The sequence below is a fragment of the Fopius arisanus genome, unplaced genomic scaffold (assembly GCF_000806365.1).
Source record: "Fopius arisanus strain USDA-PBARC FA_bdor unplaced genomic scaffold, ASM80636v1 scaffold00046, whole genome shotgun sequence".
In the NCBI taxonomy this organism is placed as follows: domain Eukaryota; kingdom Metazoa; phylum Arthropoda; class Insecta; order Hymenoptera; family Braconidae; genus Fopius; species Fopius arisanus.
In genome coordinates, this window is record NW_011887785.1 from 458,276 (window position 1) to 486,079 (window position 27,804).

The 27,804-nt window shown below is 38.4% G+C and overlaps 6 protein-coding genes across 13 annotated transcripts in view; 4 read left to right on the forward strand and 2 right to left on the reverse strand.

Moving 5' to 3' along the window:
* Positions 1-73: 73 nt before the first annotated feature.
* On the forward strand, positions 74-1,871 carry Mettl14 (methyltransferase like 14). The gene is made up of 3 exons (XM_011306215.1): positions 74-383; positions 566-1,446; positions 1,529-1,871. Exons 1-3 carry the CDS (start codon positions 327-329, stop codon positions 1,767-1,769), a joined length of 1,179 nt encoding a protein of 392 aa, XP_011304517.1. The 5' UTR covers positions 74-326; the 3' UTR covers positions 1,770-1,871.
* A 240-nt stretch (positions 1,872-2,111) lies between these two features.
* On the reverse strand, positions 2,112-12,487 carry Pten (phosphatase and tensin-like protein). Of its 4 annotated transcripts, none has more exons than XM_011306219.1 (9): positions 11,967-12,483; positions 11,010-11,126; positions 10,443-10,686; positions 10,173-10,383; positions 9,476-10,030; positions 9,206-9,372; positions 8,835-9,119; positions 8,386-8,569; positions 2,112-3,419 (listed from the first exon to the last, which is right to left on the reverse strand). In XM_011306219.1, the coding sequence occupies exons 3-9, from the start codon at positions 10,614-10,616 to the stop codon at positions 3,400-3,402; spliced, it is 1,596 nt and encodes a 531-aa protein (XP_011304521.1). In that variant the 5' UTR covers positions 10,617-10,686; positions 11,010-11,126; positions 11,967-12,483; the 3' UTR covers positions 2,112-3,399. The 4 variants fall into 4 exon arrangements, with proteins under 4 accessions (XP_011304521.1, XP_011304520.1, XP_011304519.1 ...); XM_011306218.1 differs by lacking the exon at positions 2,112-3,419 and adding an exon at positions 4,853-6,396 and having other exon boundaries at positions 11,967-12,484; XM_011306217.1 differs by lacking the exon at positions 2,112-3,419 and having other exon boundaries at positions 6,434-8,569; positions 10,443-10,621; positions 11,967-12,487.
* Positions 12,488-12,643: 156 nt separating this feature from the next.
* On the forward strand, positions 12,644-16,295 carry LOC105267391 (Coiled-coil domain containing protein 39). 2 transcript variants are annotated; one of them, XM_011306220.1, is made up of 5 exons: positions 12,644-13,052; positions 13,153-13,578; positions 13,663-15,627; positions 15,768-16,050; positions 16,175-16,295. In XM_011306220.1, the coding sequence occupies exons 1-5, from the start codon at positions 12,954-12,956 to the stop codon at positions 16,258-16,260; spliced, it is 2,859 nt and encodes a 952-aa protein (XP_011304522.1). In that variant the 5' UTR covers positions 12,644-12,953; the 3' UTR covers positions 16,261-16,295. The 2 variants fall into 2 exon arrangements, with proteins under 2 accessions (XP_011304522.1, XP_011304524.1); XM_011306222.1 differs by lacking the exon at positions 16,175-16,295 and having other exon boundaries at positions 15,772-15,949.
* Positions 16,296-16,576: 281 nt separating this feature from the next.
* On the forward strand, positions 16,577-22,659 carry sws (patatin like phospholipase domain containing sws). Of its 3 annotated transcripts, XM_011306229.1 has the most exons (8): positions 16,577-16,623; positions 16,713-16,850; positions 17,174-20,149; positions 20,236-20,422; positions 21,144-21,260; positions 21,782-22,102; positions 22,161-22,447; positions 22,539-22,659. In XM_011306229.1, exons 2-8 carry the CDS (start codon positions 16,842-16,844, stop codon positions 22,638-22,640), a joined length of 3,999 nt encoding a protein of 1,332 aa, XP_011304531.1. In that variant the 5' UTR covers positions 16,577-16,623; positions 16,713-16,841; the 3' UTR covers positions 22,641-22,659. The 3 variants fall into 3 exon arrangements, with proteins under 3 accessions (XP_011304531.1, XP_011304530.1, XP_011304529.1); XM_011306228.1 differs by lacking the exons at positions 16,577-16,623; positions 16,713-16,850; positions 21,144-21,260 and adding exons at positions 17,000-17,063; positions 21,386-21,502; XM_011306227.1 differs by lacking the exons at positions 16,577-16,623; positions 16,713-16,850 and adding an exon at positions 17,001-17,063.
* Positions 22,660-22,751: 92 nt separating this feature from the next.
* On the reverse strand, positions 22,752-25,809 carry LOC105267395 (folylpolyglutamate synthase, mitochondrial). 2 transcript variants are annotated; one of them, XM_011306225.1, is made up of 4 exons: positions 25,705-25,809; positions 25,400-25,480; positions 24,574-24,686; positions 22,752-24,280 (listed from the first exon to the last, which is right to left on the reverse strand). In XM_011306225.1, exons 1-4 carry the CDS (start codon positions 25,726-25,728, stop codon positions 23,002-23,004), a joined length of 1,497 nt encoding a protein of 498 aa, XP_011304527.1. In that variant the 5' UTR covers positions 25,729-25,809; the 3' UTR covers positions 22,752-23,001. The 2 variants fall into 2 exon arrangements, with proteins under 2 accessions (XP_011304527.1, XP_011304528.1); XM_011306226.1 differs by having other exon boundaries at positions 25,400-25,606; positions 25,705-25,782.
* A 30-nt stretch (positions 25,810-25,839) lies between these two features.
* Positions 25,840-27,804, forward strand: part of Uck (Uridine-cytidine kinase) — a 9,302-nt gene continuing 7,337 nt past the window's right edge. The window contains 3 exon segments of the mRNA XM_011306346.1: positions 25,840-26,166; positions 26,480-26,563; positions 26,566-26,659. Coding sequence (XP_011304648.1) covers positions 26,038-26,166; positions 26,480-26,563; positions 26,566-26,659 — 307 coding nt within the window. The 5' untranslated portion in view covers positions 25,840-26,037.

The window sequence follows — 27,804 nt, forward strand, 5'->3', positions numbered from 1 at the left end:
AAATTTAATGAGAATTTTCAAATTACCCAGACTCGAAGGGACTTCCCCCTTCTGTGATGCATTCAAACTAAAATAATAATTATATGTGTTTTGTGTGTTGGACCTTGTAGATGTTAATAACCAGAAATGCAACAATTTTTAATTGCTCACTCAATTGCAATTACTTAGAATCAATTTTTCAGTGACAGAAGGCGAGGGAAATTTTGAAAAACAATGCGATTGCTATGGAATCCATAAAAAAGTGTTTTGGAGCAGTCTAACCCCAAAAATTTATCTCCAATTTATTTATTTTATTTGTACAGTGAAGAATTGATTTTTTGTTTAAAATGCTCCAGGCACTTAGAGAAAGATCGCAGAAACGTAAAAAATTACTCGCGCAAACGGTACGTTTTTTTTTTAAATTCAAGACATGGAATAAAAAAATTCTACTGACTTGAAAATTCAATTGTCATTTCGCGTTAAAATTAATATTATCTTATTAATAAAAATTTTATAATAATTGATAACTGGGAGTCACAAAATTAATTTGATAAATGATTTGATCGTGATTTTTCAAACCTTTCAGCTCGGCGTCTCGAGTGTCGACGAGTTACGCCAGATCCTGGGAACAGACGTGGACAACACCGAGAGAAAAAAATCCCGTACAAAATCCCAGGACAGCGATGATGATAAATCCAAGGGCCACAATTCAAGTATTCAACCAGCTGACGAGATAGTCTACAAGGACTCATCGACATTTTTAAAAGGCACCCAATCATCAAATCCCCATAACGACTACTGCCAGCACTTCATAGACACCGGCCAACGTCCCCAGAATTTTATCAGAGACGTGGGTCTAGCCGACAGATTCGAGGAGTACCCAAAGCTCCGAGAGCTGATAAAACTGAAAGACGATTTGATATCAGAGACAGCAACACCCCCAATGTACCTCAAGACAAAACTCTCAAATTACAATTTCAAAGAACTCAATTGCAAATTCGATGTTATTCTGATTGAGCCACCACTGGAGGAGTACCAGAGAACCTGTGGAGTGACAAACGTCGAGTTGTGGAATTGGGATCAGATTATGGAGCTGGACATCGGTGAAGTGGCTGCCAACAGGAGTTTTGTATTCCTGTGGTGTGGTAGCAGCGATGGCCTTGACATGGGGAGATATTGCCTGAGGAAATGGGGATTCAGAAGATGCGAGGACATCTGCTGGATCAGGACTAATATCGATAATCCTGGACACAGCAAGAACCTCGACAGCAAGGCTGTACTCCAGCGAACGAAGGAACACTGTCTCATGGGGATCAAGGGAACTGTCCGAAGATCCACTGATGGGGATTTTATTCATGCCAATGTCGACATTGATTTGATCATCTCTGAGGAGCCAGAGTATGGATCCATCGAGAAACCCGTGGAGATTTTTCATATTATTGAGCATTTTTGTTTGGGAAGGAGAAGGTATTTTTTATTATCAAAAAAAAATGCTCGTTCAGGTGAACTGGGATAGATCATTTTTATATCTCTCATTTTAATTTTGCAGACTCCATTTATTCGGTCGTGACAGCACCATCAGGCCAGGATGGCTGACAGTGGGACCTGAATTGACGAATACAAATTTTAATACCGATCTTTACAGCAGTTATTTCTCCACTGGGCAAATAACCACTGGCTGCACCGAGAGGATCGAAGCCCTTCGCCCGAAATCACCACCACCGAAGGGTAAAGTCTCTGGAAGGGGCAGGGGAGCTTTTAATCGTAGTGGAAGAGGCAGGGGAAGATGAAATCAATTGGATCCAATGCCTCCAGTCTCTTCAGGACAAAAATTGTGTCTTCAAGTGGTAAATTCAAGATCGACAAATAAAAACAAGTGGTTTTAATATTAATCGATTTCTGAGTGTCACTTTTATTTCTCTAGCAACATAAAGTAATACATATCCCCTTAAAAATAATAAATGTCTGTATGAAAAAGATAAATTGGAAAAAAGGAGGACGAGGGTAATGGATGCACTCGTAAGCACACGACAATCCAATTAATGTCCTTGAATTATTAAACGAAAAGTCGTTAATTCCATCGCATCTCGTATCCACTGGAATTCAAATGAAATCATAGATTTCACTTGATATTTCTCTCGAATTACTATCGATCTATTTATTATTGGGTTATGGTGCTTTCAGCTTCGACTGTTGGAAGGATAATATCAAATTCATGTTCTAACTCGCCTCAACGTGAGAAAAATTAATTATTTTAACGAGCTAAATTGATCGCTCAAGCACAATTACTTTCTTTCACTTTTTTTTTTAATTCTTAATCTATCTGAGATCAAGTCGTCTTGTTTGTACTCTCTAGGCAAATTTCACTGAAGTTATCGATTTTTTTTTAGAGACTTCTAATAAATGTTTATACAAAAATATACCTGGAAAGAATTCAATTGGTCACAATCTCTCTTTCGTTTTTTTTTTCCATGCGCACGATTTTTTTCGGGGACTTATCGGTTTTAACACGACAAAATGTTTTTTTTTTCATACGTGAAATAAATAATGGACCGGACGTCGTACTGTCTCATCCAGGGGTAATTGTCAAGTACGAGTCAGACAAATAAATAATAAGTTTAATATCCTACGGGAATCTTCAACTAGTGCGTTAGAAAAAATAAAATAAAAATCATCTTAAATCACAATTGCCGGGTATCCACGATTTATCAATTTTTTATCATTATTTTTATTATGTTAATTGCGAATTTATCGATTTTTTGTCGTTTAATTAAAATTTCAATGTACAGAATTACATTTGTTGCTATTGCAGGGTTGAGAGAATTTTCGGCTCGAGCTGCACTCGATTTATTTCGAGAGGCATCGATTTCACGGAAAAAATCATGAATAACTTTTTTGGAGTGAATGAAATTTCCGAGAGAAAATGTCTCTTGATATTTTCTCCTAAAATCAATATTCTCCGAGATATCGATGTAAAAAAAATTGATTCCTCTACAAAATAAATCTCACGATCAGCTGATTAAAGTAATTAATAAAATAATCCCCAAGAGCTGAAAAAAATTCTCATAACGAAAATCCCATTGCCCTCCCATCCCCTAAACCCCGAACACCAGAGATTCCCTCCCTGGAACCGCTTCCGATAAAAAAAAATCAGCAAAAAGTGCTTGCAAAAAAAAATTCACGACAGGATCGAATTGATTATTATAATATAAAAAAAAAATCTACAGAAAATATTCATTTCTCATGCGGATGACAGACGGGAGATGCGATGGCTGATGGCAAATCGAACTGATTCGATTCGATATAAAATTATATTTATTGAATGATTTTTTTTAAATCGACTGTTGTAGTGTTGCAGTCAGGAGTTGATCGTCTGTGAGGTTTATCTCTGATTGGCCCGCCATCAGTCATGTCTCAAAGTCACAAATACGTGGACTCCCCTGTAATCAGACCCATTTTTTTTTTTCAATTAAGAATTTATCCTCCAATTTTTTACGTACTATTAATCAAATTAATTCAATAAATTTAACCGTGAAAGCCAATTATCGAGTCTTCAAGTACCGAGCGACCATCTCCTCACCGTGTACTACACTATTTGTTTATAAAAAAAGCAAGTACATCATGCAATTGTGAAAGAAATGAAAAGAAATGAGAATTTTTTAGAAAGAAAAAAAAAATAACAAATTGCCAATCAATTTCCCAGTGATTAAAATAATTCAGACATCAATGAATTAATTAATCAATTGTTTGATTCTTGTTTGATAATTTGTTGATGTTTTTTTCCCAGTGAAATAGATATTGCGAGGTGAAATTAATGAGAAATGAAAACCGATGACATTCTCGGCGACGAATTATCTGTACTATAATACACATTTTTTTGTTTGTCTGTTTTTTTTTATTAATTCTAGATAGATTCGTTTCTTTATCCATTCGCACTTCATGTCCACTCACTCCTGATTAACAATCGAATATTTGTCCAAAATAACAGAATATAAACTACAATTAAATGTGCATACGCAACCAATGATCATTCGATTGAAAATAAAGAAAATTCATTCATGACAGTTTTGTACAAAAATTAATTAATTGATAATTAACATTAATCTTAATCGTCGAATTTCTCTTTCTTCGGTCTTACTGTGGCCATTATGTTACAAGTCTTTGTTTATCATTCGCCAACTCGTTGAATTGAATAAAAAATAATCGTCAGTGAAGGAGAACAGAATATTTGATTGAATCGATAAATTAAACGATAAAATCATTAGATTTACAATTTTCCGGTGGAAAAATTCATTTTTATTCGAAAAAATAAATGTACTCTCGTGAGATTCTTCCTTTCACACACATCACACCTCTATCTATTAATATTATTATTATTTTGTCGTTTTGATTGAAGATTTACATAATTATCATATTTTTGAAATATTCTTTTTTTTTATTATTATTACGATTTGTTTTGCATTCGTTCGGCTTTTTACGAAATGCAGGGAAGGTACGTACTCAAATATACAATGAATTAGCCTCACACATGCCGCATATAAACTTTTATTAATTTCATCCCCATTCATTGAGATTATTCAATCGTTTATACAAATCATTCCACAGATGACCATTCAATCAATGGTCACCATTTTTTTTCTCCTCTGATATAAAAAGTGGATGAGAAATCATAAAATCCCACGATTTATTCTGATTCTCTTCAATTCACTAGCGAAATAATAAAAAGATGGAATTCAATTCTGACGTTTGTCCAGTTTTCAGAGAAAATCTCGAGATCTATGAGAGATATCGAAATTTTTTCAGGATCTTTTTTGTAGAACTAATTCCCAACTGCAAAAAATGTTATTACAAAAATTTTGATATCTCTCGTGGATTTCGAGATTTTTCGAAAAAACTCGGAAGTGCTTTCACTTTTTTTTTTCATTTCGCTAATGAATTTTAATTCATCAGCTTCAATTAGCGGTAATAACCCAGACATTCATCGATTATTCTCGTCTCCCCGAAGCCACTGTAAAATTTATCTCTTCAGATCGATCTCACAAGCTCACGATTTTCTCGCACTCTACGCGATGATTATTGACTTACAATTTATCACTTATGAAAATAGTCCTATCATTTTTATACTCGTTAGTTTCCTCCCCTCAGGGTTTATTTCTCTCCTTAATCATCAATTAATTACAGATGTGGTGTAATCATTATCGACGCTCTATCACTCTCGCACTTCCCTCACTCGTATCACTATAAAATCATTGAAAAATCAATATGATAAGAGGCCTCCGGGGAAAAAAAAACACTAAAGCTCCAGCAAAAAATTTGGCCGGTCGATTTCTCAGCCCAGAATCGGTATAGACTGATGAAAAATGTCTTAAAAAAATTGTTCACTCCCCCAATAAAAAATAAAACAAACCCAGAATGATTTGGAGCGAATAAACAATTTCAATAATTATTTAAAAATGCGAGGTGCCTAAGGTGGGCGCTGCCATTTCGCCTACCCACCCCCTTCCCTCTGACGAGGGGTTTCAAAGATGGCGATGCTTCCACCTCGCATTTCCAATTAATTATTAATATTGCTCACCACCCCTGAATCACCCGCGCATTACTCCATCCGATTCCTGGGAAGTGAACAATTTATTTAAGACATTTGCCAAATTTTTCTTTTTTTTCTAGGGTGAGAATTCGTGGAGCGAAATTTTCGGGGCTAGTTTTTTCCACCGGCGAGGTCTCTTGGGATTTTTTTTTTCAGGTAATTAACTCAGTTGTAGCAAAGTTGAATTTTCTTGACTATTTTTCTTCATCAAAAATGGAAATCATCGAATGCAATTGTACAGTTGAATCGATGAGCGCATTCTTTAGACAGATAATTGCCTAGTTCAACTAGGTGATTAACCAAAAATCTACGTGGACTTTGTTAAGGCCATTAATCCCGTCGTTGGGAATGAACGATTGTCGGATTGTTTTGTGAATTTTTATTTGTTAAGGATGTGCGAGAATCAAGTGCACTAATTAAATGTAGTAATTTGAAATATCTCTCTCATAATTACAAAACGCTGACGATTAATTCGATTTTATCTCTCCCCCGATCCTCGAAACAATAAAAATCATGAAACAATGATAACTGAGTTACTCCAATTAACAAAGCAATTAAAAAATATATCTTTATCGCTCGTTTATTTAAAAAAAACCCACGAATTCTCAAAGACCAAGTCACCAGGAGTTCTCGCTAAAACTTCTCACTTATCCCTCTGTCTCGTGATTGAATTCAATGAATGCTCATTAGCGTGATAATTTGTTGCTCGAAGGGATGAATTAAAGATGGCTGTGAGGGATAATGCGTGAATCGACGTGGGGCTCACAAAACATCTATCATTCCTCCATCCGATAGCAGACGATAACGGCCCACCCGCTGATCCAAGTCCACTGAATGGTAACAGACACACATTTTTTTTCAAAATTATTCTCATTTTTGACGTGTACGAGACGTATGAAAAATCATCGGCAACTCAACAACAGATAAATTAAAATAATCCGTATAATCAGTACCCCAATAATTACTGATTCAATTCAAATAATCAACGTTTACCCATTTAATGATGAAATCTCATTCCGAAAAAAAAAATATATCATAATGATTCGATAGCAAATCGACTCATTAAATTTTATCCAATTTCTCTCTGTGCGATCATACATTATACTCATGCATGTGATCATTCATGCTCAACCAGGGAAAACCATGACAAATAACAAATCGTGTGCACCAAAATGATTTTTTTTTTAAATCCCACGTGCTCATACGTCAAACGATTATTGATAAATAAAATGGGAATTGAGACGAGGAAAATTCATCCACACAAATCAATTCGTAACACTATAATATCACAACGTAATCATTGTACAATAATTAATTAATTCGTATCCATAACTTTGAGTTAATTTGAAATATTCCGTAATAAGATTGTCCCGCGCAATCGTAATTCATCAGAGCTGGACATTCAATTAAATTTATACAATTAATTTTATGAATTTTCCACATGTAATCAGGAAAAATTTCGACTGGAAAATTCGACTGGAAAATTCGATTAATCGTTATTCAATTTTCTCGATTAAAAATGAGAATATTAAACGATAAAATCGATCAGTGAATTCCCCAGCTCTGGAATTGATGATAAAAAATCAGTAAATACCCCGAAATAATAAAATCTAATTAAAATACATCACAAAAATTCCTTTTGTTCACTCCGTAGACCACTTTACCGCAATTATTTATCTTTTAAATCGCCAATCAAAAGCCAACAGACCGAGAATCAATGAATTCATAATGTAATTAAATTCCACTCGATAATTCCCAGGGAATTCAAATCGTCGGTAGTTGATTACACTGGAGACAGTTGAGAGTGCATCAATCATAAATATTTAATCAACGCTCAACTAATCTAATAAGTAGATTAAACTAGTGCACATTGTACAGAGATTAGCGCGATCGTATCGTCATTAAAATTAAATAAAACAACAATCATCAATAAATCGACGAAATGGCATAGTTAATTAAGAATTTAGGGAGAAATTTAATTTCCCTTCGAATACGACGAGTCAACGGAACGTTTAGAGTCAGTCTTAGAAATAAAACGAAACAAGCAATTCCATCTACAGATACTTAACTCTGAGGATTGTTAAATTATGTGAATGGTATGTGCACTTTACCATTATACGCAACTACAAGTGCATGCCTGAATCCCAGGGTGAATTAAAACTTGTGCTCCAAAAGTTTGATAAAATCGGCATCGAATTGACAAGTTGGTTATCGACGAATATCTCCACACCTGATCGAAATACTGAAATTTTCATAATAATCTTTTTCAAAGATGGTCTTTCCGTCTCCAAAAAAGCTCCTACCAAAAATTTCGATATCTCTCGTAAATCCCCAGATATTCCCCAAAAACCAACACATCTTCTCTGCTGATATGAAAAGGTGATTTTTATTTTTAACCACAAACTAAAAATCCCTCTCCCTCAAACTCTGGATAGACTCGATGTGTGCGTGACAAAGATAACAAGAGAGCAAAATGCGAAAAGTGTTTTTTTTTTTCGTGTGAATAGAAAATAATAATAAACAAATATATCCACAGACAATGAATTTCTTACAATCGATAAATCAATTGATCAAGAAAGGATAAAAAAAAATATGTAGAGCAGGTAATCATGTATCTGTGAGTGTTACTGATCTCGTGAATAAGTTAGAGGCATTTGAATCATCAGCACTCTGTTGATTTTTATCATTATCACCCGTCATACCCATTGGACTAGTACTGTTGTGTTGTTCTTGTTGTTGTGGCTGTTGGTGATGTGTTGTACGGCTAATGCTGTGCGTTATTGATTGACGTTTAGCAACGAGTGATAGTGAGAACTCACCTGATTCCCATCCGTCCTCGTCACCCGTTGTTTCACATTCACTGCTGTCAGCCTCACTCGATTCACTCGGTGTCTCCTGTCCACTCATACCTATTTGTACATCCGCTCTGGGGACCATTGTTGGTACTGTCTGGGTTATACCACTTCCTGTTACTTCCCACTGTCGATGCATCAGTAAACTCACCTGCAACGAGAGTATTTAATTCATTCAAGAGAATCCGTAATTTTCCAAAAAATATTTCTCCTTCTCTTTCCTTCCATTGGAAAAAATGGAAAACAAGAGATTTGGTTTTAGAGGAATAACTCGGAATCTAGGATAGATACCGAAATTTTTGATAAGATCTTTTTTAAAGAGGGGAAGAACTGCCAGAAAAAAGGGAAGTACGAAAATTTTTGTGGGTAGATTAAATTGGGAGATATTTCGATTTTTTGAAGGTATTACTGTGTACCTTAAAATCCGCACTATAAAGTTTATGGTGTTTGTCTTTATGCGCATCGTCCAATCCCCATTTGTCAATAGCCAGTACCAGTGTTGGTGGTTTTGGGCCAAGACTCGCCAATGAACTGGTCCTTGCTTTTGAGTGTGAAGTTACCATTGGCAATTCCATGGCAGTACCGTCACAACTTAGTGCTCTCGTCGAACGTTCCCCTGGCAATTCACCATTATCACCGTAATCAGGTGGCAAGTAATCACGTACAAAAAATGTATTGAACCAAAAATGGAACATTTTCTCCTGAAAATAAAATTCCAGAATTGATTAATTCAAATCAACAAACCAGAAATCCACAGTGATTTTTTTTAAATCAATTTTTTACTCACTTTTCTCTTCATTTTTGGCTTTTTATTAAAAAAATCTACACGAATGTCACCAGTTAATGGAACATTATGATCAATCGAAATTGATATAGACGGCATTCCTTTTCTAACTTCAATTGTTTCTGAGCTAAATATTCGCTTCTCGGATTCCCATATCACAAAATGCAAGTCTGTAATTAATAACAATAAAATATTGATCCTCTTGATAAATCTAGATAAAAAAAAAGATAATTTAAATCAATAATTAAGTAAAAAAAATGGCAAACAACTCACAGCCTTGACCCCCATTAAATATCGGTACTGGATCCAACAGTATCTTCCTCAGTATCAGAGTTATGGGTTGATAATTCAAGCTCTCCTGTACCAAGGTAGCGTAGTACCCCACGTACCTCCTCTGCGAAGGTATCGTAACACCTTTTTTATCAGTCGTTCTTTTAATTCCGTAAAAATTGAGTGCGTCAGGTGCAGTGGCAAATTGCCTGATGTGCAGCAAATAGCAACACACCATCACACCAGTTCTACCCTTTCCCGCTTTACAGTGAACAGCAGCAACATTTTTTCTGTCCTGCGACAACCAGGCATGCACATCCTCGCAGAATGGCCTTATCAGCTCCAATTTCGGTGGATTGTGATCGGCAAATGCGTACGTTGCCACACGCTGCTTGAATTTTTTACAATCATACGATCTCTCAGAACAGAGATTATAAATTTTGTAGTGATCCTTGTGCTTGGATTCTAAAAATTTTACCACATCGTCTATGTGATTTCTGTACACACCCTCGAGTTTTTCCGCAGGGAATCCCATCGCTATTAAATTATCTCTTATATCTGCAATTTAAAAAATCATAATTCTCCCATTACTCATCCTAATTTGCCAATTATACCGATTTTTAATTATAATTAATCAAATATTTTATCAACAAAATTGATAATTTGAATGGAATTTTGAAATTTGAGAGAATGGACTCACAGGTGAGATCCAGGTCGAATCCATCTTCAGTAAACCTTTTTCTTCGTTTGCTGACAAGCCCCTTGATGGGGTTTGTCATTTTCATATTGCTGATGGTATTGGCCATGGTTTGCTGTTGTCCCCAATCCTCACATCCACCCCTGGTAAATCCTACCTCGGTCTCCCACGATTTAACACTAGTTGTTTCCCCCAGTTGCTCACTTGTTTTAACCTGTCGATAATTTATTAATAGCAATTGATAATATTTATTGAGGATTCAATTGGATTTACCTGTGCCCTGCGAGCCACGGCGTCACACGAGCCCAGTTCTGCTCCTCCTTGCTCCTCCAGACAAACATGGAGGGGTGTTACCGATGCCGATATGTGCTCAGAAATCTTGTTATTAAGCCGACAGCTAGTGGGTCTCCTACAGGAAAAGCATATACCCATCAATGCGTGGAGCATAAGTCCTGTAAGTTTCCCATCTCGTTATCCATCATTTTTCCACCTCATCCTTCTCATTGTTAACTACAAGCTAGGATTACATTTAGTTTATTATTTATTTCACTTTTTCAACTCATCTTCATTCACCAGTAAACAATAAACAATTGGATTAACGATGAAGTGATAAAGGGCTCGGCTAACGGATGAGCAATTGGTGAATATCTCGCAATCTACGGGAGATGGCGAAATTTTTGTTATCACATTATTTGCAGCTCTCGATTGGCTCCACAAAAAAGGTAATAACAAAATTTTTTGTGGGTCCCGCAGTTTCGGAGTTATTCATCAGTTTTTGGGGGAGATGGTGAGGGAGAATTTTTCTCTCACTGAAATATGGAATTATGGAGTTGTAATTACCTCCGTTAAATCTCGATGCATCTCATGGTGACATTGGAAGTACAGAGTAGTCCTTACTGACCATGTATCACATTTTGTTACAAAATACGCCATATACGAAATGTATCTGCAGAACGTCTGAAAGAAAAAAATGAAGAAAAAAATTAAAAATCATTTCTTCGCACAAAAAAATCCCCAGGTGTCGTAAAATGAATTAAATTATCGAGAAAAAATTCTGGATTCTTCTCGAGGTGTTATGATCACCACCACCGGACCCAAAAAACCGAACAGATACCTGGAGATGATCTCCAAAAATCCCCAACCCTCCACTCCAAAATTCAACCCCAAAAACTCACGACCTAAAATCACTGAAAAATTTCCAAAAAATTCATAAAACGATAAAAAAAAATTAAGAGATCACAAGTGAGACATCACCCACACAATGACTTGATCCCCAACACGTGAAGAGTCTCACCGACAATGCATTGGAAAGCAGGTGTGTTCTCACTCCGAAAGTTTCTTTACAACAAGAGAGGGATGAAGAAAATGACAGGAGAAGGGGACAGAAAAGCCCTCGGTGTATCCACCATGAGTTCAGCTCGCCAATATCCCCAGGATCACCATCAACATCCACGACAACAACCAGACGAAAATTCAATAAAAAAAAAAAAAGAAAAAGCCTCGAGACAACTGAAACCCCGAAAAAGAGCGAAAAGTCACGCTCAATTAGCGAACGGAAGTGCTCGGAGTAGCGTCCATCTCAGGCACGTTTTTTTACTCATTTTTTTCCAACTTCATCTCTCCCTCTCCCTCACACACGCTGAGCTATGATTTCACGTCCTCCCCACAGCCAGAATCACTTGCCAATTTTCCCAGGATTTCCTTGAAAATAAACATCACTCCATTTTCTATTTAATAATTATTTCCACTCACACGTACGTTGAAGTGAAAAAAAAAAAAATGAAAAACTCCACTCACTTGTTCTGTAGTTCACTCTCTCCTCAGGCCTCGTCCCCCCCCTCGCTGATTTTCTCACTCGTCCTCGTATTATCCTAGATACTTCACTCCTTTTTTTTGAATTATTATTTTTTTCATTGCCCCCCTCCCCCCACCCCCACAGCACATGAAACCTCAACACTTCCTTGTCCTATGGGTTTTATCACAGTAACACACACGCATTATTCTTGGCCCACTGTATCGCACGTTTTTTTTTTTCCTCCGACGTTTTCTCTCCCTCTTCATTCACCACGGGGTAATTGTTCTATTTCGGGGGGTTGTGATTGCAGTGAGGGGCAACAGGGGGGTTGAGACGTGGGATTTAATGGATAAATTTTTTTAAACTGAGAGTTGGTGAACACGGGAGGATACCACCGACCCTGTGGCATTACAGGGGAGGGCATGGGCTTTGTCCTGTTACGGGGCCTCTGGATTCACCAATACTGCCGTTCATATTCGAGGGCGCCACCCGCGCAATCGCTGCACCACTCTGCACATGCGCGCGCTACCGCGCGTGCGTGCATCACTGCACGTTTTCACTTGGTTTAAAAAAATTGGGGAAATTAATTTTTTATTCACTCTTGGATTTTTTATTTTTTAATTTTACAATTTCATTTTTATTGCAATTTTATTGGTTTTGATTTTTTTTTTCGCGGGATTATTTCAGAGAAATATATAGTATCATTTTTATTAAAATCTGGTAAGAGATATCTGAAGCGCATGCCTATGCGCTGGCGCGACCGATTCAATTTCAAGAACCACCACTTATGATTTTTTTAATATTTTATTTATTTATCTTCTAACATGAAATCAACAAATCATTTTATTTCTTCGGTATATTCACACTGAATTTTTGTAAAAGGGTAATAAATCCTGGAATTTCCCTGTCAAGAGCTCCAGGACTCTTGATTCCCTGTGGGCGAGGGAAACGTCAAATTGTTTGATCAATCGTCGAATTTGTTTGGGAAGATGAGAGGCTCCATCGAAGAGGTATTAAATTCTCTAGGCTGGGAGGATGGATTTAAAATTCCGGTGGCTAACGAAGAGAATAAAAAACTCGAGTCTGAGGTAATTCCATTTTCCCATTCCCTCCCCAATCACTAAAATAAATTAAATCTGAACTAACCCATAAAAATAATTAATAAAAACAATTGCATCGAATAAAAAGATCGACAGAAAGCTAAAACAGAAGAGAAAACTCGTGGAGGACCTGGCAGTCAACGAAGACCGAGTAAAATCCATCGAGGAGTACATCATCAACATCAAGGTCGAGCACAATCACAATCAGAAACTCCTGACAGCATACGCCGCGCAGAAAAATGCTGAGGACCACATCTTCAAGGTGTCACAGCATGAAGAGTCGTCGATTGACCAGGAAATCCGGAATTTCGACAAAGAAAAGGCAAATATGGAGGAGAGGATTGAAATCCTGAGGAAAGATATGTGCAAACTCCAGGGGAAATTGAAGAGCTCTGAAGAAGCTCTGGCTTTTGACAGGAACAAACTCCTCCAGTGGCAGGAAGTCCTGGATAAAGAGGAGGAGGATGAGGAGCTGCTCCAGAGGTATATCAAATCAGATGCCAAGGAGTTCAAGGTATAATTGGTCTTTTGGGAGAATAATTTGTTAATTTGTTTTTAATTGTGAGATATTTATTGAATTATCTCGATGATTTTTTAGAATTTGGAACTGAAGAGACAGAAATTGAATCTTGAAATGGAGTCCGTGAAGTCCTCGGTCCTCCAAATAATGAACGAAATCTGTGAAATGGAAATAATCCTGGAGAGGACGTCCAACTTCTACGTTCAAGCCCTGGAGGAAAGGGGTCAACTGATTGAGAGATGGTCCCAGAGTGCTCTGGTCCTTCGACAACGAGACACAGGAATTCAGGAGACCATCCGGGAGATAGAGACCCTGAAGGAAATTGGAAAGGACAAAATGGCGGTTCTCACCGAGTCGGAGGAGTTCCTGGAGAGCCAAATCCTGACGAATCGACAGGTGGAGGAGTTCATTAAACATCTCGATAAGAAATTATTCCTGGAGAAAGAGGAGAGACGAAAAATTGTGGAGAACAATTCGATGTACGAGCTGGAGTACCAGATACGTAAGAAATCCCTGGAGGAACTGTCGCGTCTTCTCCAGAGGATGAGGTCCGATGTGAAGTCCACGCAGGTCTCCATCGAGAGTAAAAGAAAAAAAATGAGAAATTGGACGAAACAGATTGATGAAATTAAATCAACCATCAGAGATGTTGAAGATCAGAGTGTGAGTGCAGCTGATCGGTTGAAGCAGCTGGAGGGAATTCTGGAGGGTGAGGAGAAGAGGAAATCGGGGATTCTGAAGGAGACGAAACGATTCCAGGACTTGATCCTCCGGACGTCGAATAAGATAACGGAATTGGAGGGTGACCGGAAGTCAGTGGACGTCCAGAAGAACGGAGAGCTGAAAAAAGTGGAGATTTTTGGTGTTCACCAGGTGCGAGAGGAGCAGAGGCTCCAGGAGAAGAGGGAAACGATTCAGAAGCTCAATTTTGAGATCCAGGAGTGCGAGATGAGGCTGGGAAAAATTGGACCTGATGATTTCAGTCGAGCTGAGATGGAGAGAAAAATGAAGACAATCGAGAATCTCCAGAAGATCCTCGACGAGAAGATGGAGGTGAGTAAATTGCTACAGACGCAGCTGACGAATTTGGAGAACGACGTGAGGCGAGTCCAGGGGAGTCTGAAGATCACCAACGAGGAGCTGGAAAGACTTGGCTCTAAAAAGCAGGACGTGACGTCCCTGATGGAAGGAGGAGAGAAGCACCTGAAGACTATCCAGAAGATAAACGAGGAGAAACAAGTGGCTGAGAATATTCTGGAGCTGAGGGTGACTCAGGGTGAGCAGATAATCAAGAATATAGGTAGCAAACTCCACAATTTGGAGAAATATCGCCTGCAAATTGATTCAGCAATGAAAGAGAGACTCATTGAGATTAAACTCCAGAAGGAGGGGCTGAATCTCGAGAAACGAGTGACAATTTCTGATTGTCTGGAGTTGAAATCTGCCATCAACGAGAGACAGTGTAGGATGCAGCACCTCCAGGTGAGGTATGACAATATTATTGCGACGATGGGGTGTTCTGAGGTGAGTGCACCTGTCACCACGACGTACCTCAAGATAATGAATGCCCAGGAGAAGGCTGAGCTCCAGGAGCAGGGGGACAGGCTCGATGCCACCATCAGGAGAACTGAGCAGGAGATCAGGAGTATGGAAAATACTCTGAGGATTGTTAATGCTTGCAATGATAAGTATAAATTGTCACTGGGGGCTTCTGAGGATGAGGCATCTGGGGAGGTGCAGAGGAAGGCATTGGATGAGGAGATGGTTAAGGCACTGGAGATCATGAGACTCAGGCAGATTCAAATGGCACAGGAGGAGGAGGAGTATCAGGGCTTGCAGGATGATCTTGTGGGACTTGTGGAGGATCTCAAGGTCGCCAAGGAGGAGAAGGAACTCAAGTTGAGGGCTGTGGGTGTTATTGAAAAACTTGTGGCTGAGCAGAAGGAGAGGATTTCAAGGGCTGAGAAGAGCCTCAGGAAACTTTACAAGGATATCCAGAGGATGTGCGAGAACTCTGATGATGATAGGATTCTTCTCCAGGAGGTAATCACCATCTCTAAGGAAAAATTCGGTTTATTATTGATTTATTCGTGATTTAAAAAATAATTGGAGATGATAAATTCTTCGGATTAGGAATAATCAAAATGGAGACGATTTAATTCAGATTCTTTTGAATTTTATAGAAAGATATTGCAACTAGAGAACTTGAAGAGCAGAATTATCTCGCTCTCCAACGAATCACTGAATTTACTATTCGTCATGTGGAGGCAGAGGTTTATGTGAAGAAATTACTGACTGCTAAGAATATTTCTCTTCCTTGTGCTCAGCATCTCAAGCCATCACCGACACCTAGTCTGTGTGACAGCACCAGGAGCTCGGTGGCTTCCTCTGGGAGAACCAGATTGGCATCTACTAGAGAAAGTGCGAGTAGAGTTCAGAATATTTCCACTGAATTTGTGTTTGAAGGTGATAAAATTTAATTCATTCACTGATTCATTGAATTTGTCGATAAAGAAAAATCATTTTTGGGAGTTTTAATTTTTTTTTGAAAAGATTTTCAAGAGTTCAATGATTTTTCTTCGGTTTTCAGTGGTCGGAGGCTCGAGATCAGGGAATCGAATGTCAAATCTGCGACAGTCATCGATAAATCGGCAATCAGCCGCGAAGAAAAAATAAAATTCACAACAAAAAAGATAATTAATTAAGCATGACTTTGAATTCGAATTAATTATGTCAACTTTCTACAGTTTTTTCTCCCTGTAATTTTTTCATATCGCAATAAATAACTGTTGATGTCAATTATAACAATTATCATTATCCCCACCCAATTGTTTATTTAAAAAATAGACACGTCGACGAGGAGAATATTTTCTCTGCCTCCCCAGATCAATTGCCAATTTATTCAAATAAAAATGGTGAAAATAAATTTTGATTTGATTTTATAATAATTGAATAATTGTTCCTGCATTACCGATAATTGTTTTGCCATTGCAAAACAATAATGGCGCTGAAGTGGAGAGTGTCGACATAATGTCAAAGGTCTAGATTTTTTTCTTTCTCTCAATCGCTCACGAATCTGTATCGTCGACGTCAAATTGATTGGTCACTCATTATTTATTTATTCTCAGATTTTCCCCGGAAAACCACTCACATTATTCCATCGGTAATCTCCTTACGCAATTAATACGTCAGTGTTATAACGTCTCTAGAAGGGGTTACGTGTTGACAGAAAAGCAGAATGTGGTTTTGGTATATTAATGATGGAGGTAATTAAAACCCTTCATTACTCCAAAAATAATCAGTCACATCAGCCCACGATAATGATTTTAAATAATGAATTCACCCATCGATTAAACGACAAACACAAAATCAATAGACAACAGTGGCTGTCGACATGGATAAATATCTCGGAATCCACGAGGAATACGAAAATGTCATGGGGAACTTTTTTGTGCATCTCGATCTGCTCTACGAAAAAAGTTATTACAAAAATTTCGCTATCTCTCGTTGATTCCGAGATATTCCCGGAAAACTCTCGAATCGATTCTCGAACGCTCCAGAGAAAAACTTATGTCTCTTTGATTCTCAGGTTGTGGAGTTGTTTAATCACCTAAACACAAAGGCAGGATCATACGCCATTCCGCCATGGTTCTACCAGCTTCTATCAGACTACGAGATAACCCGAAACGTCGTGATAATATCCGGAATAATTCTTATTCTCTTCTTATCAGTTCTCTTCTCATTCCTCCGAAGATGGAAGAACAAAGAGCTCCTGGTGAAAGAGGTGAAGGAATTCGTTGGAGTAGGAAGTGGAAAGCCAAGATTTCGTAAACGAGACAAAGTTCTGTTTTACGGTAGAAAAATGTTGCGCAAAGTCAAGTCGATAAGTGGTCAGGTGCATCCAACAGGTCAGGGTAAAAAGCGTCGAGCAGTCATGAGATTTGCCAGGAGATTATTGCAACTGAAGAAAGACACTGTCCCCCAGCAGTTAAAAGTCCTGGAGCCACCAGCCGAGTATTTAGAAGAAGACCTGGGACCTGGGGACAGAGTCCCCCCAGATGCTCTGTACATACTCCAGAGTATTCGAGTATTTGGACACTTTGAGAAACCTGTTTTCCTTAAATTGTGCAAGCACACTGAAATTATGAATTTACCAGCGGGCACAGCATTATTCAAGATTGGAGATCCCGATGAAAACGTATTTATTGTCCAGCAGGGTCTCGTCAATGTCTACATAAATGGAGTCGATGGCTCGCAGGTGCCCTTGAAGCTCGTGAAAACAGGAGAATCAGTCACAAGTCTTCTGAGTTTTACTGACGTCCTCACTGGACATACCAGCACTTACAAAACAGTTTCAGCTAGAGCTGTCGAGGACTCGGTGGTGGTTAAATTGCCGATGAGTGCGTTCCAGGAGGTATTTCAAGATCACCCTGATGCTTTTATTCGTGTCATCCAGGTGATCATGGTGCGACTACAACGAGTAACATTTACTGCTCTCCATCAGTACCTGGGGCTGTCAGCTGAGCTGGTGAATCCAGGATCTCACAAGAAAAAGCACAGCCCATTCTCTGGGTCCCCTGTGAGGTCAAGGACGAAAGAGAACTTTGCGGTTCAAGTTAACGATGGAATTTCATATTCTACATCGAATGAGGGAAATGAGGGTAACGATTCAGGATCGTGTCCTGTAAATATCGGTGGATTGAAGAGAACCAAGAACAATCTAGACTGGAAACTCCTGAATTCCCCTCAACTCCCAGGTACTCACACAACAACACCTGACATGGTACCAGAATGTGACGCCCACTGGTCAACACTACCCTCGAGCCTTTCGTCTCAGCCTCCAAGTCACAGCAGCCAGAGTGGTCCAGAGGTGATGCACTCAGGTGGTCCCGGAGGATTCAGAAAAAAATCAACCCACGAGCCACCACCACCCTTCGACGAGGCACACCTGGTGCAAATAGCGACTGAGGCATTCGTGAAAGAGCTTGGCCTAGAGGACGACTCAGTACTCAAGGAGAAAGTTCAAATACGAGAGGTACCAGCAGGCACTTATCTGATGAAGGAGGAGTCCCACAAGGACGTGGCTCTCGTCTACGTCGTCTCAGGATCCCTAGTCATATCCCAGAGGGGTGCAGAGGGGAATGCATCGACCGAGGAGATCCACATGTTCAGTGCACATCAAGGAGAAATTGTGGGGGGTCTAGCCGTTCTCACTGGTGAGCCCTCGTTCTACACGATCAGAGCTAAACACCCCAGCCGAATTGCCCTCCTCAGTAAACAGACGTTCTTCTCAATTATGAGGGATACACCAACAGTTGTCCTCCATGTCGCTAATACTGTCGTCAGGAGACTCAGCCCGTTCGTTCGCCAAGTTGATTTTGCCCTGGACTGGCTATTCCTGGAGAGTGGACGAGCTGTTTATCGTCAGGGGGACGAGTCAGACTCGACATTTATCGTTTTAAGTGGACGTCTTCGATCTGTTATCACTCACGCGAATGGGAAAAAGGAATTAGTCGCTGAATATGGAAAGGGCGATCTAGTGGGGATCGTTGAGATGGTGACGCAGACTCCAAGGTCAACAACTGTTATGGCAGTTCGTGATTCAGAGCTTGCTAAATTACCAGAGGGGCTTTTTAATGTAATTAAGCTGAGATATCCAATTGTTGTTACCAGATTGATTAATCTTTTGGGTCATAGGATATTGGGTACTTGGAAACAGGTGCAGAGTCCTGGTGGAAGCAGTCAGAGGGCCACTGTCGATGCCAGACCAGCTCAAGTGAATTTTTCAACAGTTGCTATTGTTCCTGTCTCTGAGGATGTACCGCTGACTGCTTTTACGTACGAATTGTATCACTCACTCTGTGCCATTGGACCCTGTTTGAGGCTTACCTCCGAGGTAGTGAGGAAGACCCTGGGGGCTAGTATCCTGGAACCACCTAATGAGTACCGGCTTACCTCTTGGCTGGCTCAGCAAGAGGATCAGCACAGAATTTCCCTTTATCAGTGTGACTCCACGTACACTGCCTGGACGCAGAGATGTGTCAGGCAGGCTGACTGCATTCTCATCGTGGGACTTGGTGACAGACCACCTAGTCTTGGGAGGACTGAGAGAGAGGTGGAGAGACTCGCCATGAGAACACAGAAGGAGCTTGTGCTGTTGCATAAGGAACAGAGTGGACAGAAGCCCAATAATACTGTACAGTGGCTCAATATGAGGAGCTGGGTCTCCAGTCATTTTCATATTCAGTGTCCCAAGAGGATGTTCACCAGGAGATCGCAGTACAGAATTAATGAATTGTACTCCAAGGTCCTCATGTCAGAGCCCAATGTTCACAGTGACTTCAGCAGACTAGCTAGATGGCTGACTGGAACATCAGTTGGACTTGTTCTCGGTGGAGGTGGTGCAAGGGGTGCAGCACATGTGGGAATGCTGAAGGCCATCCTGGAGGCGGGAATACCCATTGACATGGTTGGAGGTGTCAGCATTGGCTCCTTCATGGGGGCCCTCTGGTGCATGGAAAAAAATATTACTACAACCACACAAAAAGCCAGGGAATGGTCTAAGGTAAGAGTATTCCATTAAAAATATCCTGGAGATTATTTATTTATCCTAAAAATTATCATTTTTATTGTCTTATTTTTTCTCGAAAGAAAATGACTCAGTGGTGGCGCCAGATTATGGACCTGACGTACCCCATGACGTCGATGTTCTCGGGGAAGGACTTCAATAAAACTATTCAAGCAACCTTTGGTGATACCTACATCGAAGACCTCTGGCTTCCCTTCTTCATCATCACCACTGACATCACAGCTTCTTGCATGCGCACGCACACTCACGGTTTGTATCTCAGAATAATAATCAGATTATCCTTTAGTAATTCAATCACTTAATTGAGAAATTCATTACTCAATTCACTAGACGTTTTGTTTATAGATATTTTTCACTGTAGATTAGTTTCAGTGCAGTTTGCTTTTCATTTTTATTATTCTCTCTTTTTTAAATGCACTCGTTTGTTTGTATTGTTTATTTGTTTGCTGATAAATTAAATTTCATTGACGGGAGCGAGTTTTTTAATAAATAATTCGTTGTTGACGTACTCATCGTTGTACATAGGTAATTGTAAGCATAAAGTTGGGATTTTTTTTTTTCATTATTTCGTATTTGAAGTCATGATTAATCAATTAATTCGTTGAATTAGACGTACTAATTATTTATCATTTGATTGATATCTGGTTGAGGATTCAAACACTGAATTGTTTCCTCAATTAATAATAAATCTAATAAATATGAATAAAATTCGCATTTAATTGTTGTAAAAAATATCTCTTGTCGATTTTCAACAAATAATTTCATCCTGAAAGACATTGAAAATCCAATTGCATAATTTATTTTCACGTACATTAATTTATAAATAAAAAAATGTTTTTTTATGTCCATTCATTCGAGATATTGTTGGCTTCTGTCAGTGGACCAGAATAATTTCAATGACAAACTGAATAATTCAGGATAAAATGGAATTATCGAAAGGATTGTTCAATTAATTCGTGGTGATGTTTAGGATCGCTGTGGCGTTACATTCGAAGTTCGATGTCATTGTCTGGTTATATGCCACCATTATGCGACCCCACTGATGGCCACCTCCTCCTCGATGGCGGGTACGTCAATAACCTTCCAGGTAATTCAATTGTAAAACATAATCAAACTGGAATTTGAAGATGAGATCGAAAAAAAAAACTCGCTTCCGTCGATGAAAAGATGCACCGTTGCAGATTAAAAAAATATTGAGTTTAATTGGAATAGGATTGCTTTGGAAATACGTACGCTCCAGTATGACTGTTGCTGGAGTTTTCCCACCGATTTGTGATCCTCTCGACGGGCATCTTTTGGTCGACGGATGTTATGTAAATAATGTGCCAGGTAAACCCCCAAAAAAAAACTGAAAATTATTCAATTCCGACGGGTATATCTCCCGATCTAGCAGAGATACAAAAATTCCCTCAGGACATCTTTTGTAGATCGAAATGAGAGCTGCAAAAAAAGTCATTATGAAAAATGCATTATCTCCCACGGATTCAGAGATATTCCCTGCAAAGAGTAGAGATATGATTTTTATTTCAAATACAATTTCAGGCTTCATTCTTTTTTTGTGTTTCCAATTTTATTTATAATGTAATTAGATTCAATTAATAAAATTAGCTGACGTCATGCTGAGACATGGAGCACATCATATTTTGGCGATCGACGTGGGGTCCCAGGATGACACAGACCTGACGAATTACGGAGATTCCCTGTCTGGGTGGTGGTTGCTGTGGAAACGATGGAATCCCTTCGCAGTACCCGTCAAAGTTCCCAATTTACCTGACATTCAATCACGACTGGCGTACGTCAGCTGTGTGAGACAATTGGAAGAGGTCAAATCGTCGGATTACTGCGAATACATCAGACCTCCAATCGACAAATTCAAAACTCTACAATTTGCTAATTTCGATGAGATCAAGGACGTTGGATATCATCATGGTAATTCATCACTCAATTGTCACTATTCTTCAATTGATTGTGTCTATTCAAATTCTAGGAAAGACTTACTTCGAGGGTCAATCAAAAGCTGGTGTTCTTCCTCGTTTTAATGCGGACAGAGAGACTGCCAGGGCTCTCCGGGAAAAACACAAATCTGGAAGCCAGGAAATGTCCTCTTACACCTTCACAGATCTCGCTCAAATGGTTTGTCAAGTGTCTAGGTACAATCGTTATGGCGATCTCGATGATACAGACTCTGAGATCGAGGAATATGAAGCAGATCTCGAGGAAGATGCACAGGAGGTCGGTTATGCGTCGGAGCCAACTGCTGGAATTTTGGATCAAGTAATTCCCTCAATTATTTATTTTTACACGTGAGAAAATTAATGCAATGTACAATATGATAAATATAATAAATTTATATTATATTTTTTAGAGTCCTGACGATAGCAGATTGAGACGACGCGCTGGAGTATCATTGAGTCTATCAGATACAGAAGCCGAATCCGAATTGGAATATCATCCAAAGTTATTTTAAAACTCGAAATAAAGACCAAAGGTGATAGCTTGTCAGCTAAAAAAAATGGGTTACCACTTAAGTTAGAATAATAGAACAAATTCAAATTTTGATAATGAATAAATTGTAAAATTTAAATTCATTCACTTCATTTTCGACGTCTCGTTACTCTCATTATCAACAATATAATTATTGTCTCTAATGAGGTACGTGTACTGAACGATAACTCAATTGTATTTAATATTAAGACAATACAAAAAAAATAAATGAAGATTTTCTATTTCTACATGAAATAATCCGTCTCAATTTATCCAAAAAATAATGATTATTAATTTTGAATTATAATTAATTAATAACTAATTAATTTCTCTCAGAATTATCTTTAGAAATCTGTTTTCCATGTGAGTTCTGGATTCAGAACATTGAGAGCTGCTCCGACGAGATGGAGAGACCCAGTGATCAACACCTGGACTCTCTCCTCTCTGAATTCCTCTCGAATAATCTCGAGTGCCTCCAGCACAGTTTTTCCCGTGACACCACCTTTTCCCCAGATATCACAGTGAAATTGACAGTTCCTGATCTGTTCCTCACTGGTAATCGTGAGATTTTCCTGATCTGCGCATTTTTTTCCTGATACATTGGGAACAAAGAAAGCCCTGGCGAATGGAATTTTCCTCAAGATCTCCAGATGTTGGGAAGAGTCTCGATTGCCTGTGGAATTAAAAATCAAAATCTTCTTGGAGTTCTTGTTCTCCTGAGTCTTCTTGAACCACTGGATGCAAGCTCTCATGCTGTCAGTGGTGTGTGCCCCATCGAGATAGTAATCCGAAGATTTCCCCATCAAAACTTGCGTTCGTCCTGGCCACCTGCAGGTCTTCAGCCCCAGCTCAACCCTTTTCATATCAAATCCCTGACAAAGTCCATTTTGAGGGATGAAATTCTCGTTTTTCTGAGTCCTCGCGGATTTTATCCAAGTCTCAACCAATTTGACAGCTAGTGATGCATTCTCCAGCTGTACGTCTCCAAGAATTCCAATATCTGGTGGAAACCTTGTCCACTGGTAGGCACTCAAGTCTGGAACGACAGACAGATGACATTTCCTCTCGACTGCTCTTCTCGTCAGGACTTCCATCGCCTCCAGCGGTTGTTTCACAGTGAATGCAGGTGCTTTTTCTTTAAAAATTCCAGATTTCTGCCAGGCGATGCAGGAGAGATCATCCCCGAGCATCGACGTGTGGTCCAGTCCCAGGAGAGTGACTCCAGTGCAAACTGGAGATCTGATGACGTTCGTGCAATCGTATTCACCTCCAATTCCCACTTCAATTATTGCTACGTCCACTGTAGACTTCAGGAAAATGTGGAACATCAGGATTGTGAGGAATTTGAAATAGAGGGGCATGTCTTCGGGTCTTTCTCTCCTCAGGTACAGGCTGTTGTACAATCTCCAGAAGTGCTTGCTGAAGTCCTCCTCGCTGATGGGAATTCCGTTTATGCGAATTCTTTCTCGGACTGATATTAAATGGGGCGAGGTGTAGAGAGCTGTTCGATATCCATGGGAGCGAAGAATTGACTCCACTAGGGCACAGGTCGAACCTTTTCCTTTCGTTCCTGATATATGGATTATCGATAATGAATCGAGATCCTCTACAGATAGTCCAGATCTATTCCGAGATAAATCAACGATTCAATCAATTATTAATTCTGGATTGATAAGATAAATTTCAGGAAGTGATTAAAACGATTCGTGCAATTGAAGTTGAAGATAAAAATTGAATGATATAATTTATAGTGCAGGCATGGATTCTTTAGAATAATTATAATAAAAAAATTAATTATGATTATTTTATGGGTATTGTAGGGAAATATTTGATTCTCTCGGTCTTGATAATGAGTTGACCTTTTTAAATAAATTGCAGCAGTTGCTTTTATTTATTGAGACTAAAATTTTGATTACCTGGCGAGATATTTGTGGGTGTCTTGTAATGTTGTATTTATTGCATTATGTTTAGGAGCTGTTCTGATATACGAGGCATTAGTTTGAAGAGAATTCAGGGCTCTCACAGCGTCCTGATTAAAAAATAACGAAAACATTATCATTAACTTATAAATAAATAATTCATCATACCATTAACACAATTCATTATAATTTCAATTACCATGAAAATAATGAATGGTAAACCACTGATTAATACAAAATGGATTAATTAAGTAATTAATTATTCAATAATTAATTATGTTTAATGGAATTCCTGTGGAATTTTTTGAAGTGGACAATTGTATTTGGGAAAATTTTAATTGCGCATTGCGGAGATAATTGGCGCAGACAGTTGTAAAAGTAATGAGTAATGAATCAGCGAATGAATGTGTTGAATACATTTCCCAGTTATCGGTCGTCTGAGGCCCAGTTTCTGAACATTTTTCTAAATAATAAAATGAGGCGATTCATTATGTTGCGTCACTCTGGTGCGACTTCAGTGATTTTTTAATCCATAAATATCAAATTATTCTGCTGACAAATTAAATTCGACACTCGCGTGTCCCATTTCCACCTTAAATTCCATAATTACGCCTGTGGATTCATTGAATTAAATAATTTCTGCAGAAAAAATTGCGATAATTTCGATGGACAGAAACAATTCCCCTGCAATAAATGGAAATGCAATAATTCTGGATTAATAATTGATATAAAAAAGAAAAGAATTGGAGAGATTGTGAGATGAAAATTGAGGGGAAAATTCTGGAAAATTCGCAGAGAATTGTAAAAATTGTATAAAAATTACCTGATATGTGGAATTTGAAGAACTTCCGTTGGTCTGCATGACTCTCTGTATCAGTCTGAGAGACGACTGAATCCTCGGAAACTATTGCATTATATAATGAGATGAATAACAGATTAAAGATATTATTATTTCTCCAATCAATTAAAATCCACCGCATGCATGTGATTCCACTCCAAATACAAAAGCGTGGGATTTAATTGGGTAAATCTACCAGAGAAAATGAACTGATCTGTTAGAAATTTTTCGTGCGATTCCACCGTATCATGGATATTATTCCTATTGTTGTTATTATTATTGAGACTTACGCATTTTGGGAATTGATTGGTCATTCGAAGGGGGAGTTTGTTTACAATTGGTTATAACGATATTGAGCACGTGGTAACCAGTGATGTAACCGGTTGATATTTTTCTATGTGTGTGATATTATTTGTCTATCTGTGTTAATTTTCGAAGGTAATTTGTTGATGTGGGAATTCAAAATAATGAGGGCCTGGAGAGACGAGTGAGAAGATTGTTGTTAATCGATTGATTGATCTTGAGGGAGAAATGGAATAATTGAGGTGATGGAGGGATCTCTGGTGTTGTGAGGATCTCGTGAAATTTAAAAAGTGAATCAGCTGAGGAATTTGGTTAGGAGAATGGCCGATGTACCAATGAACATGGGGCCCAACAGGAAAATGTCATTTGGCTTTACGAATAAACTCAATGGCATCGAGGGCAAGACTCCCTTTCTCATTGGTGTCTCTGGAGGTACGGCCAGTGGAGAGGTACATTATTTGGCATTTTTTTTTCCCCTCGACTGCCAAGTAATTATTCAGTTATTCGCTCCTTCGATATTTAGATAACCTGCTGCACCCCAATTTATCATATTTCTCTCATCCTCTCGAGGGGCATGTTAAATTGTTTCCAAGGGATTAATGTCTGTGAGAATTCATTGGAGATTCAGATATCCTTGAATAATCCTCAAGATAAATGCATTTTTTGTAGAGAACTGAGAATCGAGAATTTATCGAATCTTATCCATTAATTAAAGAGCGAAGAGAATTCCAGCTGGATCACATGTTGAGTGGATATTTTTAGTCCACAGTTTGCAAGAGAATAATGGAAAAACTGGGTCAAGTGGACATGGATCACCAGGAGTGTCAGGTGGTTAGCATATCCCAGAGGACAGCTTCTACAGGGACAATCACTCAAACTCTTCATTTAGCCCTCATTTTTTATTTAAATATATTCTTACAATTTTCATCATTTGTCCTGCACAATTTTTTTATTGAAGGTTTCTTGGTAATTACAGCTCTCGGTCTTTCACTGGCAGCTAGATTCGTAGTACACCGATGGCGAAACATCAATTCGGTTCTGAAAATAAAATTCAACAATTATCTCAACTCAAATCATCTTGAATACAGAGAAAGAATTTTTATTCTCTCCCTATTGTCTCTCGAATTTTCTCTCCACGAGAATCAATTTCATCACCGAGTATCTCCTCTCACGTAAACAAAAATCACAAACTAACAAGTTGTTTATAAAATCATAATCGGTTCTCGATCGGATTGCTGTTTGTTGATTTTCTTGTTTTGATTTGTCACAAAAAACACGTGTCAATCCTGAATATTGCGAAAACATATTCGAAAAATTAAATTCAGTACATGAAAAAATAAAAAATTCAATTTTCCTTTAAAAATTGACAGCTCGAGGCGTTCAATTTCCGAGAAAACCATAGAAAACATCCATCTATGCCCTCGATAGGACGATCTTATATATTTTTATCTGGAAGTCGAACTAGATTTCTCTCAATAATCATAATTTTCTCCAGAGAATATTTACTTCCATTTTCAGGTGTTTATTCCGTCTGGATTCTCCTCCCTGTCGATTAATTCGTGGAGTATGCAATAATTATTATTGATTAATCGGTCATCAAATTAAGTCAACTCACGTTTTTAATTTCCTGATGATTGAGTCACAATCTAGGTGATTTTGTCGTGCCATTCGTGAGATTATCCTTTTATACTCATTTTTACTTCGCACGCACGGAAATTATTGATACGACGAATCAATAATAATTATTAATAATGCGAGAATCTTCTTCCGCTTTGCGGAGTGATTGTTCGAGTTTATTGGCAATTTCGGTTGATTGATTTCCCTGTAGATGCGAATTTGTTGTTATTCATTCGGAAATGATAATAAATATTTAAGAATCGAATTGTTTTTCATGTTCACAGCCATTTTTTTGTAAATATATCTGTAAATAAGATTGGGCACGAAGGCACGAATTGATTTTCACGACTGAAATCGAGAATTAATTTTTAATTAGAGTTCTGCTCGTCATTAATCTGCCATTTTGTGGTATATAATAATTAATGGTAATTAATTGGGAAAAAAAATTCAATTTTTTTTGCAGTGAGCTA